General features: G+C 31.6%; 7 protein-coding genes across 9 annotated transcripts in view; 3 read left to right on the top strand and 4 right to left on the bottom strand.

The window, feature by feature from the left end:
• The window catches only part of LOC106100154, a 52,851-nt gene extending 52,207 nt beyond the window's left edge, over window positions 1–644 (bottom strand). For both annotated transcript variants that reach the window (XM_013278902.1, XM_013278903.1), the window contains exons 1-2: window positions 549–644; window positions 155–282 (exon numbers count right to left, since the gene is read on the bottom strand). In XM_013278902.1, coding sequence (XP_013134356.1) covers window positions 155–282; window positions 549–636 — 216 coding nt within the window. In that variant the 5' untranslated portion in view covers window positions 637–644. The remainder of the gene's footprint in view (window positions 1–154; window positions 283–548) is intronic.
• A 1,157-nt stretch (window positions 645–1,801) lies between these two features.
• On the bottom strand, window positions 1,802–4,122 carry LOC106100104 (GTP-binding protein Rheb homolog). The gene is made up of 5 exons (XM_013278839.1): window positions 3,970–4,122; window positions 3,822–3,893; window positions 3,537–3,744; window positions 3,188–3,317; window positions 1,802–3,115 (listed from the first exon to the last, which is right to left on the bottom strand). The coding sequence occupies exons 1-5, from the start codon at window positions 4,016–4,018 to the stop codon at window positions 3,026–3,028; spliced, it is 549 nt and encodes a 182-aa protein (XP_013134293.1). The 5' UTR covers window positions 4,019–4,122; the 3' UTR covers window positions 1,802–3,025.
• Window positions 4,123–4,376: 254 nt separating this feature from the next.
• On the top strand, window positions 4,377–6,361 carry LOC106100112 (vacuolar protein sorting-associated protein VTA1 homolog). 2 transcript variants are annotated; one of them, XM_013278850.1, is made up of 5 exons: window positions 4,377–4,460; window positions 4,641–4,860; window positions 5,037–5,187; window positions 5,310–5,467; window positions 5,593–6,361. In XM_013278850.1, the coding sequence occupies exons 2-5, from the start codon at window positions 4,680–4,682 to the stop codon at window positions 6,081–6,083; spliced, it is 981 nt and encodes a 326-aa protein (XP_013134304.1). In that variant the 5' UTR covers window positions 4,377–4,460; window positions 4,641–4,679; the 3' UTR covers window positions 6,084–6,361. The 2 variants fall into 2 exon arrangements, with proteins under 2 accessions (XP_013134304.1, XP_013134303.1); XM_013278849.1 differs by having other exon boundaries at window positions 4,397–4,509.
• An 856-nt stretch (window positions 6,362–7,217) lies between these two features.
• LOC106100207 (transmembrane protein 35) lies at window positions 7,218–13,376 on the bottom strand. The gene is made up of 4 exons (XM_013278982.1): window positions 13,242–13,376; window positions 12,727–12,865; window positions 10,299–10,443; window positions 7,218–8,289 (listed from the first exon to the last, which is right to left on the bottom strand). Exons 1-4 carry the CDS (start codon window positions 13,350–13,352, stop codon window positions 8,214–8,216), a joined length of 471 nt encoding a protein of 156 aa, XP_013134436.1. The 5' UTR covers window positions 13,353–13,376; the 3' UTR covers window positions 7,218–8,213.
• A 1,137-nt stretch (window positions 13,377–14,513) lies between these two features.
• On the bottom strand, window positions 14,514–15,563 carry LOC106100206 (NADH-cytochrome b5 reductase-like). Its single transcript, XM_013278981.1, has one exon. The coding sequence runs from the start codon at window positions 15,406–15,408 to the stop codon at window positions 14,521–14,523; it is 888 nt and encodes a 295-aa protein (XP_013134435.1). The 5' UTR covers window positions 15,409–15,563; the 3' UTR covers window positions 14,514–14,520.
• Window positions 15,564–16,250: 687 nt separating this feature from the next.
• LOC106100108 (high mobility group protein HMGI-C-like) lies at window positions 16,251–17,930 on the top strand. Its single transcript, XM_013278844.1, has 4 exons — window positions 16,251–16,362; window positions 16,888–16,989; window positions 17,059–17,220; window positions 17,288–17,930. The coding sequence occupies exons 2-4, from the start codon at window positions 16,918–16,920 to the stop codon at window positions 17,411–17,413; spliced, it is 360 nt and encodes a 119-aa protein (XP_013134298.1). The 5' UTR covers window positions 16,251–16,362; window positions 16,888–16,917; the 3' UTR covers window positions 17,414–17,930.
• Window positions 17,931–18,704: 774 nt separating this feature from the next.
• Window positions 18,705–19,791, top strand: part of LOC106100098 (afadin) — a 49,552-nt gene continuing 48,465 nt past the window's right edge. Inside the window, exon 1 of the mRNA XM_013278834.1 lies at window positions 18,705–19,011. The gene's annotated coding sequence lies outside the window, so the exon portion shown is untranslated. The remainder of the gene's footprint in view (window positions 19,012–19,791) is intronic.

Raw genomic sequence — 19,791 nt, 5'->3', positions numbered from 1 at the left:
TGATCAAACAAAGTTTTACTACCTCTAGTTTTAATAATTTCCAGATTGATTCCATTTGTAAAGATAATTATGCTTGTTCTGAATGCAAGAAACGAAAATTCTTGACCATTAATGTGCCCACAAAATAATAACTTAACTATTCGTTTGGACTTACCTCTAGCTTGGCACTGTTCTGAAATATAGTGAGGGCTTTGTGAGTAAGTTGAGCAAAGCACGAGCTGAGGGTTGCAATCTTCTGACGCGCGGAGAATACCACATCAGGATCTTCCGTTTCTAAGTCCGCTGAAACGTGCAATGTTCTTAATAAATTTCCTGTACAAATGCCACAAATTGCCAGATGATACTATTCACATATTTTCAGATAACATTAATGCAACTATTTTGGACTATATCCTCCTTTTTAAAATGGTAGAATATCAATTAAATGTGAAAAACAAGTTGAAAATAAAGAAAAACTGCAATGCATGCGACGTCAATGTTATGTGATTGAAGATTGTATCTTTGGATACGATGGAATTATTTGTTATATACAAAAATATCATACTTACATATAGAAGTATCTAGTTCGACACATGCTTTATCAAACTCCTTTTCTAATATATCTAGCCAACGAAAACCAACTCCGGTCGTCGCCATCTTCACAATAAAACTTGTTGTTGACAACAATTAACTGTCATTGTGACGTTGAAATTAACGTTCCGAAATCATCTTAGTTCATCAAATATTTCAAACGCCGTTCCTCGTTCTTTTTATACATTTTAGTGAAACAAAACTACTTAAATGTTCTGGAAAATCAACCACAGGAGCTTTATTATGAATAATATTTAATCAATTGTTTCAGCTTTAGACTTTATGAAGATTTCTAAAAGTATCCCTGACCTCGAACTTAAAGCAAGTTACTCATTACTTTAAGCAAAAAATCATTGGGTAAGAACAAATTATAAAAATAGTCATGAAGCATTTACCTACTGAAGATTTCAACAAAGGCAGTGTCCACAATTCTGTCTGTTGCCCAAAAGGTCTGCTTTATCGATTATACCCCACCTCGGTGAATCCTGCATCCTTATGCAAGTATTTCTGCTTTTCATCTAACAGATTCCAGCAACCCAATTCTCGGCTCTTCCTTATTAGAACAGGAAGGGATAGAGAAAAGACAACTGATATGAATTGAAATACTCTTCTCTGTCTAATTAGGTAATTTAAATTTAATATAAGGGGTAGAAATTAAAAAACGTCGTACTTGTAAGCCTAGTTTATTTTTTAATTGTATTACATAAATATAAAACTTCTATATATCCATATTTTCATTTTGTGATTTAATTTCTGAAAACTATATCTACCCAAGAACGAATTTAAACATATTACATCCAAATCACAGCTAGTTAAATTTTGAAGAATTCACAAGTTTATAGTTTCTTAGATTTATTTCAACCTGATATATGATATATATTTTTTTCTTTTTTTGTATGATATTCTATATCTTCCAACAAGATTATTTTAGTAACAATCAACATTAAGTCATAGTACAAGAAAGCGATGTATGGTAAATCTCATTTTTTAAATTTCTGCATGATTTGTTTTTGTTCACATGCTAACTGAATTTGTACCGTCAAAAATATATATCATAAATACCATGTTATATTTCTCTCTATAAAAAAGTGACAGGCAGTGGACAATCGAGATAAAATGAACAAGATGTAAAGGACCGATTTAATTCAAATATGACTAATTTAATCCAAAATATTTAATTTCTTTCATTTTGCATATTTGTATAAAAATAATCTCATGTTTTGTCAATTTGTGTAAACGGAGATGACAACTTTTATTGTTGATTATTGATCATATAAGGTCCCAAAAATCGAAAATTATTGCCATATCTAAATATTGGTGGTTTAGTAGAATATAAATAAGGGATTTTTTAGGAATACCTAGCATAGCGCGTGTACGCATTAAGCAAATTCTGCATAGATTTCGGGCAGCCTCGGATCACGGAGTTAATATGTTAAAAAATTGCGTCTGCTACACAAATCAAACCGCGAACTCTAAACACAACAAATGCCCATTCGTTCTATACAAAATTAGTGATCGCGACCACTTGCTTAATGCATAGAGGCATTTAAATTCAAACTATCTTAAATGCCTAGCTTAGGTATCAACGCTTCTAAATATTTATACATGATACAAAATATTTTATTGCATATTTATTACTAAATTGAATTTGTTCTTTACTAAATGTACTAAAGTAACTACCTAAAAATGCCATGAAATTTACTATAAGTACTTCAAATTCTTAATAGTAGCATTTTTAATTTGATTTTTATAGACTTTAGCAAGATCTTTACAATCTACCTCTATCTCCGGTATATAGAAGGGATACATTTACTCTTTTAAGGAATCTGTTATTTTACTGTATTAAATTATTTATAAATCCTAAAACATTAAATTTAAACATGTACATTGCTCAATATATTATGTGCAGTAGTGGAATATCCACTGAGGTAAGCCTTTTCAAGGCATACTAAGACTAACACTCTTAAAGCATTTTGCATTTAGCTGCATTTTGTGCTGGATAAAATTATTCAGTTTAAAAAACATTGCATATACCCACTGCATGATTTTATACAGCACATTACTCCACAATTGCACATACAGCCTCATGGTACCTTTAAATTAGTAATTATTATGAACACTTAATTTAACACATCAATAATATCTATGTAGAGAAATAAACATCACATGAATATGAAATATAAAAACAAGAATAAAAGCGAGTAAAGTTGTAAAAAAAGTGTTTCAAAAGAAAATTGTTTGAAAATCAAACCATTAAAACCCCTTACATTCATCTTAAATCAAACCTTACATAAATTAACAAATCAAACAATAATATTATCGTCATTCATTTGAAGGTACCATAAAGTTTTCTAGAAACATTTCACTTGCAACCACAACAGCCGTGCACAAACTTAAATATGTTTAAATCACTTTTACTTAAGTAGAAGCACAGTTTGTAAGCATAAAAATTTCATTAAGATATAATACACCCATTCTTTTCTTGTATATGTCCATCAGATCTTTCTATTTCTGATAACATTGCATGGAACATATCAGTTACTGACTGAAAAGAAAAAAAAAATCATTAATATTCAACTTTCATTATTATTTCAAAATTTTCATATATTCATATTACCTCATTTCGTTTTGCACTTGTTTCAACAAATGCTGCTTTCCATTTTTCTGCAAGTCTTTTCCCCTCTTCTGTACTTATCTTTCTTTCTAAGTGTAGATCTGTTTTATTTCCAACTAATACTATAGGTACACTAAAATTTACAAAAATAGTTCATGTAACTTAATAATAAAAGAGTTTGTCAGAAATCTCTTAAGAATCCTAAATTTCTAACAAACTTATTATATAAATGCTAATGAACTGGTGTTTTATTTCAATGTATTCAATCATCATCAAGCCAGATTGTATACAATCAACCCCTGGTTGCACATAAAACAAACTATACTAAATTTTGTTGTCATGTCATACTTACTGTATTTTTCCAACCATGTCAAGTAACTTGTCATAAATTATTTGCACTATTTGAAAACTCTTGCTGGAGGTGATGGAGTATACCAAAACATAGCCATGGAAGTCCATACTGTATTGCAAAGGGAAAATACTATATTCATCTTGACCAGCTGTGTCTACTAATTTAACTTCATACTCTGTTGAATTTAGCCGAATAAACTTTGTAAACGCTAAAATAAAAATAAAACACATTAATACATAGTTGTTACAAATAATTGAAGATTTAGTCAAATAAAATATTACATACTGTTCTCAATGGTAGGGTCATAAGAGTCAACGAACTGTCCCTCGACAAATTGAATAATAAGAGAAGATTTACCTGCAAATAAGTCTTATTAAAAGAACGTCACAAATGATAAATTAGACGCAAATTGATAATACTAATGTTACTTTACCAACAGATCGGTAACCCATCATAGCTATTTTTCTCTGCTTGGAAGGCATTTCAAATATGTTTAATTTAAAAACGACAATTGCAATTATTTCACACAGGAAGTATTGTAATAATAACACAATATCAACCACATTCACATTAAAAATGTCAAATATTTGACATTAAACTTTGATATTGTTTGACATTATTGACTTTGACACCAGAATTAAACGATCAGTGACATCAAAAAGCTTGTTTAAATCGGAACGAATCAAACGCAGTCAATTTTAAACAATTGGCTTTCTGTTAAATAAATGTATGCCTTTCCTTTAATGACCTCCACAAATGGATTGGTTTTAGGACGCAGTAATTTGCAGTTTTGATCATTCTATATAATCTTTAGTTTTGATATTTTAAAATCTGACAGTAACAATGACAATGACAGTGACAAATAGTTAAAAAGTATCTTATTCTTGTGAATGATTAATTTGTTGTGCATAAAACTATAAAATAGTAAGATATTTCTATACGATTACAAAGCTATTGTACCTTGATAATACAGGTATATTTTAGTTACAGTTTACGAAAACGTACCATATTGCGCGTTACTGTTTACGGAATGTATCTCTTTATCTTAATAGAGAAAAATGACTAATTAGTCACCATAATTATATCAACATATTATATTTTTAGCATTTATCTACATATTACATATACATCAGCTGTTCCAACATGCCTGTGACTATTCCCGATTGCCCGCCCAGCTTGAAATCTATACAACATTACTTAAAAACAGCTTCAGAACATGATGCTAGAGACCCTGTGGTGGCATACTGGTGTCGTTTACACGCTTTACAAGTTGGCATGAAGTTAACCAATAAGAAAACTCCAGAAGAAACAAAGATGTTAATGGGTAAGAATCATGTTTTAGTGGCGGTTTAGGAACATTTGTAAAAGATATACTGTTATCTATACACTGATCAAGCACCTTTAGTTTTATAATTAAGCTACAATATTCAGAAAAATCATAGCTGTGTCAAATTAAGTTACAAGCTTTGTAATCAGCACCTATATGAAAGTTTATTTAAGGTCTCATGGACTGGTTGGAGGAAGAAAAGACAACTCATAAAGATAATGAAGCTATAAGTAATGAAGTAGCGGCACAAGCTCATCTTGAAAATTATGCACTTAAACTGTTTATGTATGCAGACAAACAGGACAGGGAGCAGAACTATGGGAAGTGAGTATGTACTAGATTTGATTTGAGAAAACAAGAAGTTTTAAAGGCAGCAAGTAATTTACCATTGTAGATTCTATCCAAAGTTACATTTGTATCTTAAAAATGCACCTATTTTGTTTTAGAAATGTTGTCAAAGCATTTTATACATCTGGGATGATCTATGATGTCCTCACTACATTTGGTGAACTGACAGATGAGGCCGCACAGAACAGGAAGTATGCTAAGTGGAAGGCTGCTTATATACATAACTGTCTAAAGAATGGAGAAACACCAGTTCCAGGTAATATAATATTAAACCTGCAATTTTATAATTTTTATAAGGTTTTCCACAACATACACACCAATGCATTTATACAGGTAAATTAATATTGTTTTTCTGTTAAGTAATTCTTTCTGCACTTACAGGACCTCTTCCAGCAGAAGGGGAAACACCAAATGATGAGAACTCTGGAATAAATAACCAACCGGAACCCATGGGTTTTACCCCAAATCCTGGTTTTCAACCAGAACCTACCGGTTTTGCCCAAAATCCTGGTTTCAATCCACAAGTGACACCAGCTACTCCACCCATTATACCTACAAGTTTTAGCAGCACCTTACCCGATCCCAATGCAGCGCTGCGAGCAGCCTCTCAGCTGCCTCCAGTACCATACACACCTGATCCAAACCCCGGTGGCTTTGTACCATATGACCCATCACAACAAAGTCAGCCATCTCAGCCACTTTATGGTGATAATTCTTTAATGGTGGCACAATTGAGTCCCGATCAGATTGCAAAGGCCCAAAAGTACTGTAAATGGGCAAGCAGTGCTCTTAATTACGATGATGTTAAAACTGCAATCAATAATCTGAAGAATGCTCTAGAGTTGTTACAAACTGGACGAGATCCCGCTTAAGTCAATAAAGGGAATTGCAACATTTTATTATAATTGTTATGTTTATATATAAGTTGTGTTACATATTTTATTGATTCGCTCTTACTGAACCATTGTATCATTTTTTTAATGGTTAAGTTATAAGTATAACACAGATATATAAATGTAAATGCATATGATATTATGTGTAAGGAATATGTTATATAATGTGAAATTAACTTAAATGTACAATTATGCCTTTAAAATTGTGTTAAGTTTTCAAAACAAATATGAAAATGCTTTAATAAATAATTTACTGGTCTTAACATTGTTTAATTAATAAAAACAACATTGTAGGTTACCGGGAGGGAATATTAATCATAAAAAAATGAAAATCAGCTATTTACTTCATTTATTTCAAATTCATGTCACACACATCTCAAATTGTACAATCAATCAATCTTATGATCCTATTACACAGAGTAAGAAGCAAATTCAATATGGCTTCAGCTATAAACCATTTAATATTACTCTTGTTTATTCGCCTTATTTCTTGAAGAAAAAGAACAAACTATTTTCATCTAATTCAATTCCTGAGAAAGGTTCATTGGTTGGCAGTATATAGTACATATTATGTATAGAATATAATATTGTGCTAAAAATAATAGTCAAACTTCAAGTTAACGCCTGGGCATCACATAGGTTAAGCGTTTGCTTTCTGATTTGAATTAAGCATTTAAAAAGGAGAAACTAATGAGCGGTTATTAAGACAGCTATCTAAGAAATATTAATAAATAATAGTTCATATGCGTCTTTAAGGAGTAGTCGTAAACTACCTAAATTTTTAACATCTTAGCACGAATAGGCCGGCACGCCCGGTGTAATACCACGACCACACAGAAGACAGGCGTGAAATGGAAGCAATTCCGTGTTTCGTCTAATGAGTGTGGTGCCGAAGGCCTAATTTAAGTCCCTTTCTCTTTACCACCCTTTTCTTATAAGGAGAGGATGGGAAGGGGAAGTGGATTTGACAGAGGCGGAGATACATAGGAAGGGGAAATATCCTCTTTATGTGCATCTCCTCCTCTGTCGGATAAGAGTAAGCAACGCACCTGCAATTGCGGATGTCTATGGGCAACGGTCGCTTCGCCATTTTGGCGGATTCAGGTGGCCGCTTGCTTGTTTGCCACCTTTTGTTATAAAAAAAAACACAAATACAATGCTAATCTTATGCCTACTTTTAATTTTAGGTTGCTACAATATTGCCACCACTTACTAAGTAAAGTTCTGATTACTACTGAAGGTAGATCAACAAAGAAGTATCAAAACATTTATTCTATTGGAAATTCTTAGAGATAAAATGTGTTGTTTATTTTGATATTTAAAAGTACCTACAAATAGCTTCAGTATTACAAGGAATTTACTATCAATACACACAATTACAATTTAATTACATGTTTTGTTAATTGAGCAGTTTTATAGTGAATCGAGTTACATTTATCGCGATTTAATGTGCAAAAAATGTATTATCTACGTATTCTATGGCACACGATCACGTATACAACGCACATACAATATACGAATAAGTACCGCTTACTGCCTAAATATCACTTTAAAACTACAATACGCACGTATATGTGTAAACGTATAGAAACATTGGTAACACAATATAGTTGGTACAGTTGCGGAAATGCGCGGTGTCCCGTTTACAGAATAATTACCTTGTTCCTCGCAACTTGACAAACTCAGCTTCCAAAAAAATAACTATTAAGGTGGCAGTAACTAACGGTGTCATGATAACAAAAAGCTGTGTACTTACCGAGCTTTTTTCGTACAGACACATTTAGAAGGTGCATCTTATTGGTTATTTTTCCAAGTCGTCGATTCAATGGGTACAAAACGTTCAAGCTGTAGCTTTTAAGGTGGAACACCGCCAAATTCCCCGACTGTACTTAAGTGGTCTGCACATAACTGCGGTATCCTAACAAGCAGTGCAAATAAATCACAAACTATTGTGAGATGACTAGTTAAATCACAGTAGGGTATAATTATAATAACAAAAACAACAAATCTAACGATAAATATTTTGTGCTCGAATGACTAGATAGCAGTGCTATAATTATAAAAAACCTATGTAGATTATTAAGTGTAATCTTATATTTTGCACAAATCTCAGTCACGTTTGAGACCGTTGCCGTTTTGTGCGGTCGCGGCTTTCTCCAGGGCTTCGCGTCGACTGGTCTGATACCTGTAACAGACAATTTTAATATAAATTCATTAACAAAATGTGAACTGGATACCTTATAATTTATGCTATCTGTACCCGATACCGCATCATTAGCCCGCATGATTACGTCCTGCAGTTTGAAGTCAAAAACGCTATTTTCCATCTCTCAAAGATTTTTTGTAATTACTAGCATCTATAACCTTCCTAAATAAAATGGCTTTCATATACAAAAGTAACTCTTTAAAACTTTAGTTTCCGACATTAGCGCGATCAAACAAAAGCTGCTTAAAAGCTATAATAATTGCCCACATGTAAACTATATGAAAAATCTCGAAGGAATACGATAAATTTCCAAAAATCGTCTGGTTGCAAAAAGAACGGAAGATGAAATAAAACGCTGAAACAACTGTTTACATTGATTACATAGTTACATGTAATAAATACGGGAAGAAATCGAACTGCAAACAACGCAGCTAAAGATCAAATAAACAGCGCGTAATACAGTTCATAAATGTGAATATAGCTCGGAGCAATCAACGAGAATACGAATTCGCACGACAACGGGGTTGATTTCTGGCGGCAGGCCAGCGGTAGCGACGCTCCGACTCGACCGTGGGATACATCTAGTTTCGTAACTCATGTTTACATGCCGTAAAAACTGGTCAAGGTGCAAATAAACTGGTCACGAAGACACTACCCTGATCACAGATAAATCGAAATAAACGTAACAATTATTTTCTAGATATTGGCATAAATCCTACAATGTGATCACGTAGATCACTACTTCGTAATTTAAATTGCTTATAGAATTTTTTGAAGGACTAGCTGTCGCTCGCGACTTCATCCACGCAATATTAAGATAAAAAAGTAGCTTATAATGTGCCCAGTCTAGGTCAGTTACCCTTCAGTTAAAGTCCGGTCGAAATTGGCCCAGCCGTTTCAGAGATTACCAGGAAAAACGCGGTTTGCGGACAGTCCGACAATTTTTTTTAAATGCGACTTTTGACATGAATAACACAAATACATCTTCTTCCCGAAATCTGGAATTTTTCTTTTGATATTAAAGACACTCTAATTTTATTATATCTAGTATAGATGATAATAATATTCCGACAGTGGGCAAGCTCCCTTATAAAGAACAAAACATAAAAATTGATTTGAGCAATTGACGTCAATCTGCCCACCGCCGAGAAGTGCGAACAGCAGCTGTTTATAAAACATCAAATGCAGCTTTTATGAATCTATTTTTGTTATTTTCTTATGATTTATAATCAGTTTCAAAGCTATGTAGTCAACTAGAAAAACTTATCTCCGTGTTACATTGTGCAGCCTTCCCTTATGAGATTTTTCATTTGAGAAATAAATTATTTTGTTTGTTTATTTGATTATTTGTTTGATTAACATTAGAAACTACAAATGGATTTTGAAAAGTTTAATTTTTACTAAGTCTCTAATAAACTTGAAGTGTTTATTTCTTTTTCTTAGATGTCGTAAAAGAGTAAAGGCATTGTAAACCAAAATTTAATTAAAAATGCCGTCGTCTTGTAATTTATATATCGATGCGTAGGAATGTTGCTTTGCGCCAATAAAGGTATTTACGTGCCAACACCGCTGCGTGCGAAAAGCTCTCAATCTATCAACCTCAATATCCAATACAGTCTTCAGCAGACATTCTGTAGTTTTAAAGATCAGTAGAATTTAAAGTAAACTGAATTTACCATATTTGAAACTATTGGTAATTTTTTATTTAAAACCGACATATTTTTTTCATTTATTTAGCTACTAGCTGTTCCTCGCAACTTCGTCTGCGTGAAATTAAAAAATAATAAAAATATGGCCTATGTCACTCAGTGATAACGTAGCTTTTTAAAGATGATAGAATTTACATCGGCCCAGTAGTTTTTTAGTTATTTCAATACATACCAAAAAAATACAAATCTTTCCTCTTTATAACATTTGTATAGATGAAACACATGGCTGTAAACGAGAATTTAAAATGTTTTCCATAACAATGAACACAAAATACTGACCAAACGACAAGCCGACCACTGAGCATGAAGAAGAAGACGAGAGCGGGTGCGCAGCGGTCGAAGGGGTCCCCCACCATCACGTGCGAGTAAGCAGCCAGCATCATCAGCAGCACTAGTCCGATATTGGCAGCATTCTTTATTTTATCTGCAATAGCACCAAATAAGAACTTACTGCGACTTTCAATATATAATTACTAAAACTTAAGCACCACCTTAGTGTAGATTTTTCATGCCAAGGAACACAAAGGAATTCTCTAGTAAGTACTCTGTGGAAAATATTCTCACTATGATCTTTATATGTTTACAATTATCATCATCATTTAAAAATAATTTAAAAAGATATTTCCTAATTAAATAAAGTAGCAACTTGTTCTGACTTTATTATAATAATAAACTATAATATAGATTATTTAGCAAAACACATGGATAAGGAGCTTTCTATAATTTTTTTAAATCAGTACTTTTTTTTGATTAATTTATAGAAAACTAGCACTACACAAAACTAGCGTTTGACATACATACGCTTGAAATAAAACACAACTGCAAATGTTTTCTTTGCTTTGATTGATCAAATAAATAAATATCAGTACAATATAAGCAATAGCTAGCGGATGTACCACCCACGTCTTACGTCGGTCAATCTTCACTGATTAAATAAATTGCGCTGATATTTTAATAAACAATGTTTGGGACAACATTTTACTAATCTTACTAATTTCATAAATGCGAAAGTTTAGATGAATGGATGTTTGTTAGAGTTTGTAGCCTAACCGTTGAACGGAACTGGATGAAATTTGGCACAGACGTAGAGGATAGTCTTGAAGAACACATAGGCTACTCTCTTTTTCTTTAATACCACGCGGACACAGCCGCGGGCGAAAGCAGATAGTTTGACTTAAATGTCTAAGTCTGAAGAAACTCATTAATTAACTTTTTATACCCGTATAAAATACTCTAAGTTTGAAAAAAAAGCAAAAAATCACACTGTCGTAATCTTATCAAAACGTAATGCTGCATCAGCACATAGTTTGTTGCATTAAGATAAATGTTCCGTAAAAAAAAAAAAACTACCAAACCTCGTAATACGTGAATAGATAAATAAATATAGCTATAATAAACAAGCTTTGCTAGCGTAGACAATATTTTGGGCGATGTGTTAACTGCAGAGCTTGTTATAACAAAAGCTCCGCACAAACAATAATACTGGCGGGCATTGTAAACTTTTTCCAGACAGTTTAACGACCACTTTAATGGTTTACAGCAAAACGTAACCATCAACATTCGACGTTAATAAACTAATGTTGGTCTATAAAAATGTCCGACTAGAGTACTAAAACGAATTGTTCGTAATTTTCTCCGGAAATGAATTAAACAAAATGTAAAAAGGACAATTGGATATGAACATTGACACATAAATAGGACTGAAAAACCTAAGTAAACCTACGTATGAAATTAACAGAGTCTTTATTATTTAAGAGTAAAATCTCAATAACTTTAAACCCATCGATCGTATTTACACACATATTCTTTTTAGCATTACATTTTATAGATAACAACTTTCGGCTGCGACTTCGCCCGCGTGAAATAAAAAAAAATAGTGAATGGCCTATACGAAATTTCACCCAAATCCGTTCGACCGTTTTGGCTACAAACTCTTAACAAACATCCATAATCCATCCATCCATCTAAACTTTCACATTTATAATATTAGTATGAAGTATGATTTAAAGTTGTATATCCATTCTCCTATTTCGCTATCATTGAATCCGTCAATAATGCGTTATAGTTTGAACGTAAACATAACGCAGGGATCGAGTACGAGTAGACAAGAGCAGGTGGCAACCGTTTTCCACTTGTGGAAATTATTAATTGCAAATATTGTACAAGAAACACATGTGGCACATTGTTATACAGACGCACAGGTGGCAAGTGACTTAAAAATATAGCCGAATAGCTTTCGCCCGCGACTCCGTTCACGTAGTATTAAAAAACACAAATAGCCTAAGTTTTCTTCCAGACTATGCTCTACATCTCTATCAAATTTCATTCAGATCCGTTAAGCCGTTTAGGCTACAAGCTCTAACAAACATCCATCCATCTAAACTTTGGCATTTATAATAGTAAGGTAATGTTAACTATAAGTACTAACATGTTTTAAATAAAATGTTCTAGATATAGATAATAATACTTTTACTGATGTTTACCGTATAGACACAGTTGCAAAGTTACTATTATTTTATGTTAATTATGGCTGATTTTCTATTGGAACGTTTTATTCGCATTAGTTGCATACCACACTGTACAATAAAAATATATTCAGATTTTTACAATTTCCGAAACACCGGTATAATACATATCGTTATCCTTATTCTCCCTTAAAACAGAGATGAGCAATTGAAACTCAGTGTATGTATATTCGTGTACTTACGACTGGGTATGAGGGCTAAACATAATCCGAAGAATATCTCAAGTCCGCCGACCGTTCTTCTGTACCATTTTGATGGTACTTTAAAGTCTAACATCTCAGTTAATGGGAAAACTTTAGCGTATCTCACATATTCTTTTCTCTGAAACAATGTATTTTTTATAAGACAGGTGCTATTAAGCATTTTCAATTTATGTGTTTCGTAATTATAATTTTATTTATGTATCTATCTGTTTGTTATCAATATCAATAGTGAAAAACTTTTAACTCTCTCATATATTGATATTATTTTTATGAGAGTAGAAATATTTTTTATCAATATGTAGAGTATGTTTATTATAATAAAAATTTACATCGTTCGCCAGTGATATCGTCATTCTGAGACATCTCCACGTTGGCATTAGGCGGCAAGCCAAATACTAAAATAGCTGAGCACATCGCTCCGCAACAAAATTCTTAATGCACTCGTCGACCTTTTCATTTTTTAATGGAAAAACAATATATAAAAATGCACTTACCAAATCTTTATGTAATTCTTTTGAAATCACCGGGGTCAGCTTTGTCGTACCAACAAAAATAAAGAAGATTCCTAACAGAATTGATAAACTTTTCAACACGATCGAACCCATTTTCAATTAACCTTTTTGAATCACTAGCGCACAATTTCACACCTGCATTTGTATAAATATATTTTCACAGTAGTATTACACATGTAACAACTCATCAGACTTTAGAAATTAAACTAATCTAGTGTTCAGTTTTCTTATATTATATGCACTCAGTCATAATTATTAAAATTATTAGTAAGCTTCGGTGAAACTATCAGGAAGCCGAGGGGTAAACGATTCGCGCCGGCGCGAAAAAATCTATAATTTGTTTTTTAAATATCAAACACGTCACCCCTTTTTAGTTGGTTTGACATCTTGCAATTTGGCCACTACTGTCATTTATATCATACATACTCTTTGATTCGTATTTATACTAAAGAAAAAACAAGACAATTTTATTCCAATGTTTTAATTATTTCACTATAAATACACCTAACCAGTTCCACGTTTTTCGTTAGAGCTTCCTGTTTTTCATCAACACGATGAATACATTTTGGTTGCCTATAGTAAAGTATTGGAGTTCATTTCGGTTTATTTGACGACAAACCATTTATTCTTTTCATTCCAACCAGTTTGTAATATTTTTATTGCTTATATGCATATATTTTACTTAAAAAATTACTTTTCTAACCCTACAGAGCCCAACAATTTCTTAAACCAATTGTTATACCCAAATAATCTAAATAATATGCATATACATTATTATATGTTGCCATAATATGGAAATAAAAAATCTATATGATCTGTAAAAGGGCTAATTCTTTCCTTATTTCAAGTATAGATCAACAGTTATATGAACCAGTGGGCACAAGAGAAACTAAATTGTGATAGCTCACACTAGTGAGCTATCACAATTTAGTTTGTACTAGGTACTAGCCTAGTCTACTAGTGCACTCCTTTTATACCACAACATATCTCCATTTTGGTTTATAATACAGTTATGACACAATAATTCCATAGCATCAACTCACTCTCTCACCACTCACCAGACATTCTTGTTTCATTCTACTATCAATGAATATTTGTCCATTGACACACCCCATATAAATAACACAAGGTCACATCCCATAATAAAGTGTCATTTAATTATCAGTTAGTAAATGGTGTAACAAGTTCAGAAATTAAGTTTGAAAATGAGGACAAAAGAATTTTTTATTTAATCATAATTAATTTTGATAATACTATTTTATTACATTATAACTATGTTATCCGATAATAATCCCTCATTTGTGAAAAAAATTTTGTATTCTTCCATAAAATCAGAACAACCACATAATAACACTTGATCTTTGGTTGTAAAAGGTTTCAAATTTACCAAATCTGCACATTTTAGTTTAAAATTAATTATAGGTTCTTGATATTTAGTATTTTTGTAGTCGGAAGAACTAAGAAAAACTTTATAAGAGAAATTCCAAAAAGATTTAAAATTATACAGCTCATTTCTAAACAATATCACATCTAAAGAAGAACAACAATAAACCAGAAACATCCTAGTCATATCATCTTCATTGCTCAATATACTATCTATTATCGAAACAAATGGTGCTATGCCTGTACCTTGAGCTAACATAATTATTCTGCTAAATTTATTAGGCATTATTTTATATGAGCCGTAAGGCCCACGCCATAAAGTTTCTTCACCCTCTTGCAAACTGTATAGGTATTTTGAAACTAAACCAGAATTATAATGTTTTAAAACTATAGAAAAATCAAATCCTAATTTATAACTTTCTTTTAATTTTATAGGTGTATAAGCACGTGTACACACTGCGTTATCAGAGCAATATTTAACTAAAAAATGATCTCCTGGGTTCCATTGTACTTGATACTTAATTTTTTCCTGGTTTAACCTTTTAAATGTTATTAGCTTATGTGAATCACATATCGTCTTAATTTCATGTACAAAAAACGTAGTATACTCTAATTGCGATATCCCATTGTCTGTTCTTTCAGGTATATCATTTTGTGACAAAAATAATTCATAGTCTCGTAATTGTTTTTCATAAACATCAAATATACAAGGATTGCAACCACTATTACAACAATCTTCTTTCCTTGGCTCTACGGGCTGCTTCATTGTAAGACATCAATTGTTCTTCTTTTTCGTTTAGATTATAGTGAACATAATTAAACTAAAATAACAAATTGGTTTAAACAAATTATATGTAAGTACAGCAAATATAAATTAACTTTTGACTTTTGACATATGTATGACAGTTGACAATAGATGTAGATAAAACAAATGAGATTAGCCAAGATTCTGTTGAAACCCGAAATGTTAATTAAATTAATTACTACTTAACTATAAAGTAATGTCAATAAGTTAATCATCAAAAATGTGTTGTGTTTTCGTGTTTCGAAAGTTCACATGACCACGCACGGTCATTTGAACTTTCTCTTAATGTGCAATAATTTTGGACGAATATTGACAGAAAACTGAATTACAGCGTATTTTTTTTAAAATGATGTAATAATAAGTAATTCGTTTTAGCATTTACTATTTGTCCACACCGTCCCATTAGAGGGTAAATGTATTCCGCTTTACTCCAAGAATCATATTATTCAGATAAGTTATTTTAGTGTTTTATCTTAATTTGAACTGTGACAGTTTCAATATAATAAGATCTTTAACAGGATCTTTAGAATACAAATAGAAATTATTACCACCAAAAAGCATAGAGACATAAAAATACTTATAAACATTTTTAAATACTTCAATAGAAAAGAAACGAAGAATTTTTAGATTCTTAATTTTCAATGTTTTTTTTAATCAACATAGCTTGGAATAAAATAATTAAAAATTATGCTAATCATTAACTATATTTTAATTTCTACGTGGAAATGAAATAACTACAAGTATTTATTTGTATTTTTACCTGGGACAATATTGATAACATTTTAAATCTAAGACATTAGCGCCCTCTAAACTGACGCTTGCTAAACGCCGGTTAACGCTCGTTCAGCAATCATCACAGCCCGCCATAATATTCTTGTAGGGCAATTGGATTTTGGCTTGGCTGTAAACAATTCTGTAAGTATCACAATCTAATACATTTTTCTTTTTTTGTAGTATGTTTCAATTCATTCTTTATTAATTATTACATTTTTACGTACTTACATTGGCGTATTTACGCATAGAAATGTTAATAATTACCTAATGGCAGACTCCATTATATCGGCTTTGTACTCGTCGATATACTTGTAGATCTATTTTAGTTTTAGTTGCAAAAGGGTGCTATAGGTACAAAAAAAAAGCTTTTCTTTTCTAAAAATAATAAGTTGCAATTCATTCACATTTGCGATAGTTTTGTACATAAAAACTAAGAGAGATATTTACTCCAAGCCAAGCGTCCTGGTTTAGGCTATTTACTTAGCTTCATTTGTTTTCTTTGTTTATCTTTAATATTTTTGTTTTTAGTAACATAAATCTGTTTATCACATTCGTATTTTTAATATATGAAATAACTACAAAAAATAAAAGCTTCCTTCTTGTGCCGCCGACAATGAACGCCCGAATGTCGTGAAATATGTTATAATATTTATTACGTTTTTTCAGAACTTTCAGTTTACAAATCCCTTTACCATAATGTCTGACGATGGATCAACAGTCGTTGAAAAGAAAGGGCGCGGCAGACCAAAAGCCAATGGAACTCAAGCTGTAAGTGTGATTTAAAAGCAGTCTTATTAAAAATGATTTCAATGAAATAATAATACTTATATCATTTAGGAATCTAAAGCTGATACTAAAAAGCGAGGCAGGCCAGCGGCACCACCAGCGAAGACGAAGGAATCAAAAAATTCATCTGACGATGAGCAGGCACCGGCAGTAAAGAGGGGCAGAGGGAGGCCTAAAGGATCTAAAAAGAGTGCTCCTGCCTCTAAAGCTAAGGTAATATACAGCAAGAAAGTCTTGAACACTAATTAAATTACATTTATTGATTGTCTAAATATTTTAGGGTGGATCTGGCGAAGGACGAGGTAGGGGCAGGCCACGTAAAGAAGCCCCTCCACCGAAAAAAGATGCAGCTTCTACTGAGGAGGAACAAGATGAAGATGAAGAAGATGAGGGATCTGACCAATAAATGAGTCTTCTCTGACAACTATCGATCTTAGCGTAATTTGTTTGTCATGATAACTTTGCAAGTCTGCTACCACATAAACAATTTAATAAAAATATTTACATTAACGCATACAGTTGTAGAGCGTCTGATAGCAGCATTGGAGGTTATCTTGACATTACAAAAGTCTCAATTGAGATTGTGCTCCCAGAATTTAATCAAGTGGAATTATTAAATATTTTGAAATGTAAGATAATTAGCTGCTTTAAGAAGAAATTCTTTTTTGTGATTCTATTGCATTTACTTTTGTACCAGAAAAAAAAAGGTTCCACATAATTAAATTTTGGGTTGACTTAGCTCTCCCTAGAAACGTACAAGTTTAAGATATAATTTTTAAGATCATTTTGTAGATTCTATTCTAATAGGTATTTTGTAATCTCTTGATTTATATTATAAGAAATTTAATAATACAGTTTTGTGGACTTGTCCATGTGACATGAACATCAAGTATTATTTTCTATAATAAATATTTTCATTTCCATTTAGTTATTTTTTTTCCCTTTTATATAACAAAAGACTTAAGAGTATTACTGTCACTAAGTTGTGCCATTTGTATCACTTGTGTTTGGAGCAAATTGAACGCATTTTTTGTTACAATTATTGTGTGTGTGTGAATGTTAAATTTTAGAATTAAACATATACGAAATGAAATTTTTTATTACTTTACCTTTACGTTTTTGGAGTTATTTTTACAATACAAATATTTTGTTTTACAAAATATGTAAGTAGGTCATGTTAATGTTAAAATCAAAAACTACTCTACCATAATTGTAAATCTATCCAAAATCTGAAAAGAAAAGGTAAGAATGATTGCCTTATTTAATTTTTTTGCCAATATTTATTTTAATCAAACGCACCTTTTTGTGGTTTAGGTTTTAATGGTATAAAATCTAACCACTGAATGAATATGTTTCTTATTCAAGGAGCTTTGACGAATTTAAGTTTGTAAACCATAACAAAATTAAATGATGATATGAATTAAATGAAATACCTATCTAAAACAATATGCAAGGGCCATGAAGGTATAGTGGTAGTGGTTTGAGGGCAGCGTAAGGTTTTAAGATGAAACATAATAATTTTAATAACATTAATTCATTTCATTAATTTTCCTTTGGGTAATTCAATACATCAAACATTATTTTTAAGTACTTAATCAGTGTGTCAAAAATTTTCAAGCGTGGCTGTACGTCATTAATGCTTAGACTTTTGACAAGTTGTAGAAAAAAAATGTCTACTCGTTTTCCGTTGTGCAAGTCAAGTTTTGATAACTGACTTGCGTCAGGCGGGTTGCTTTTAGCGTTGTGCGTTATTTCGTCGGAGAAAAAGTAGTGCTGAAACATATAATTTTTAATAATTAGCAATGTTCGTTATAGTTTTATTTTGTGAATTTGATAAAAGATAATTGACAACGCTAGTGAACTGTTTCGTTGCAATTTTGTCTTTTGCGTGGCTTATAAAAGTTTTCAAGTTGGTCACTTCGAAGTTTTATAAGTGCTTGTTTACTGTTTTTGTGTTCTTAAAGTTTTTGGCTGCTTTTAACTTTGTATTGCGTTATCTAGAAGGTTAGTAATTTCCACATATTTGTTTCTCATTTACTTTACATCTTTCTTATACTTGTTTATAGAAAACCCCGTACGTGACACAAGCAGGTAATGCAACATTGTGAATGAATTTATTGCAGCTAATATCATTCCGAACCTCCAACAATTATATTAAGCAGGAATTTAAAACATAATAAATTTGTTCACATTATTTTTTAATGTTCTTTTTAAAGTTATAAAAACAAAGCATGTTGTAAGCAATACACTAATTATGTTTATTTTGCCAATCAATTTAATTAGTCTTAGTATATAAAAATGTTGTGCACTAAATGCAGTTTGAAAAAAAATTATAATAAGATGAGTCATGAGTAGGTAAACAATAATATTTATTATTTTGCATATGGTATTTCATCTTTATATAAAATAATTTTACATGGTACAGACAATTGTCAAGGAATCAATGAGTTTCAGACATGAAAATTTACACTTGTTCCTGGGCAAATATTTTTCACACATTAAACTACTTGTGATATTTTCAACAACATCTTGGTTTTCTATGGATTGTAATAATGTGGAATGTGGATTACAAGTTGATTATTTTTTATGGATAGATGGATTAATAGATGCCCAAGTTAATATCAGTTTATAATAATGTCTAGTGAAAGTATAAAACAAATCAACTGTATGAAATTAGTGAATAAAATGAGGGTGTGATTGTTAAAGAACTAGCAGACATTTTTGTAGAAAATTATAAAAATGCACCCACATTTTTGTTAAAACTTATTGTAAGTATAGCCAACT

The sequence above is a fragment of the Papilio polytes genome, unplaced genomic scaffold, assembly GCF_000836215.1.
Source record: "Papilio polytes unplaced genomic scaffold, Ppol_1.0 DF824069.1, whole genome shotgun sequence".
In the NCBI taxonomy this organism is placed as follows: Eukaryota; Metazoa; Arthropoda; class Insecta; order Lepidoptera; family Papilionidae; genus Papilio; species Papilio polytes.
This window is presented reverse-complemented; position numbering and strand designations above follow the sequence as displayed.

What these genes read in the sequence shown, in the direction of transcription:
- LOC106100108 (XM_013278844.1), top strand. Translation starts at nt 16,918, where the DNA reads ATGTCTGACGATGGATCAACAGTCGTTGAAAAGAAAGGGCGCGGCAGA. An exon ending in AAGCCAATGGAACTCAAGCT is followed by an intron (nt 16,990 to 17,058) that starts GTAAGTGTGATT and finishes TATATCATTTAG; the next exon opens with GAATCTAAAGCTGATACTAA. An exon ending in CTCCTGCCTCTAAAGCTAAG is followed by an intron (nt 17,221 to 17,287) that starts GTAATATACAGC and finishes TAAATATTTTAG; the next exon opens with GGTGGATCTGGCGAAGGACG.
- LOC106100104 (XM_013278839.1), bottom strand. Translation starts at nt 4,018, where the DNA reads ATGCCTTCCAAGCAGAGAAAAATAGCTATGATGGGTTACCGATCTGTT. An exon ending in GATGGGTTACCGATCTGTTG is followed by an intron (nt 3,894 to 3,969) that starts GTAAAGTAACAT and finishes ACTTATTTGCAG; the next exon opens with GTAAATCTTCTCTTATTATT. An exon ending in GACATGGTTGGAAAAATACA is followed by an intron (nt 3,318 to 3,536) that starts GTAAGTATGACA and finishes TGTAAATTTTAG; the next exon opens with TGTACCTATAGTATTAGTTG.
- LOC106100112 (XM_013278850.1), top strand. Translation starts at nt 4,680, where the DNA reads ATGCCTGTGACTATTCCCGATTGCCCGCCCAGCTTGAAATCTATACAA. An exon ending in AGGGAGCAGAACTATGGGAA is followed by an intron (nt 5,188 to 5,309) that starts GTGAGTATGTAC and finishes ATTTTGTTTTAG; the next exon opens with AAATGTTGTCAAAGCATTTT. An exon ending in TGGAGAAACACCAGTTCCAG is followed by an intron (nt 5,468 to 5,592) that starts GTAATATAATAT and finishes CTGCACTTACAG; the next exon opens with GACCTCTTCCAGCAGAAGGG.
- LOC106100207 (XM_013278982.1), bottom strand. Translation starts at nt 13,352, where the DNA reads ATGGGTTCGATCGTGTTGAAAAGTTTATCAATTCTGTTAGGAATCTTC. An exon ending in AAGAATTACATAAAGATTTG is followed by an intron (nt 12,866 to 13,241) that starts GTAAGTGCATTT and finishes ACATTGTTTCAG; the next exon opens with AGAAAAGAATATGTGAGATA. An exon ending in TTTAGCCCTCATACCCAGTC is followed by an intron (nt 10,444 to 12,726) that starts GTAAGTACACGA and finishes GTGCTATTGCAG; the next exon opens with ATAAAATAAAGAATGCTGCC.
- LOC106100206 (XM_013278981.1), bottom strand. Translation starts at nt 15,408, where the DNA reads ATGAAGCAGCCCGTAGAGCCAAGGAAAGAAGATTGTTGTAATAGTGGT.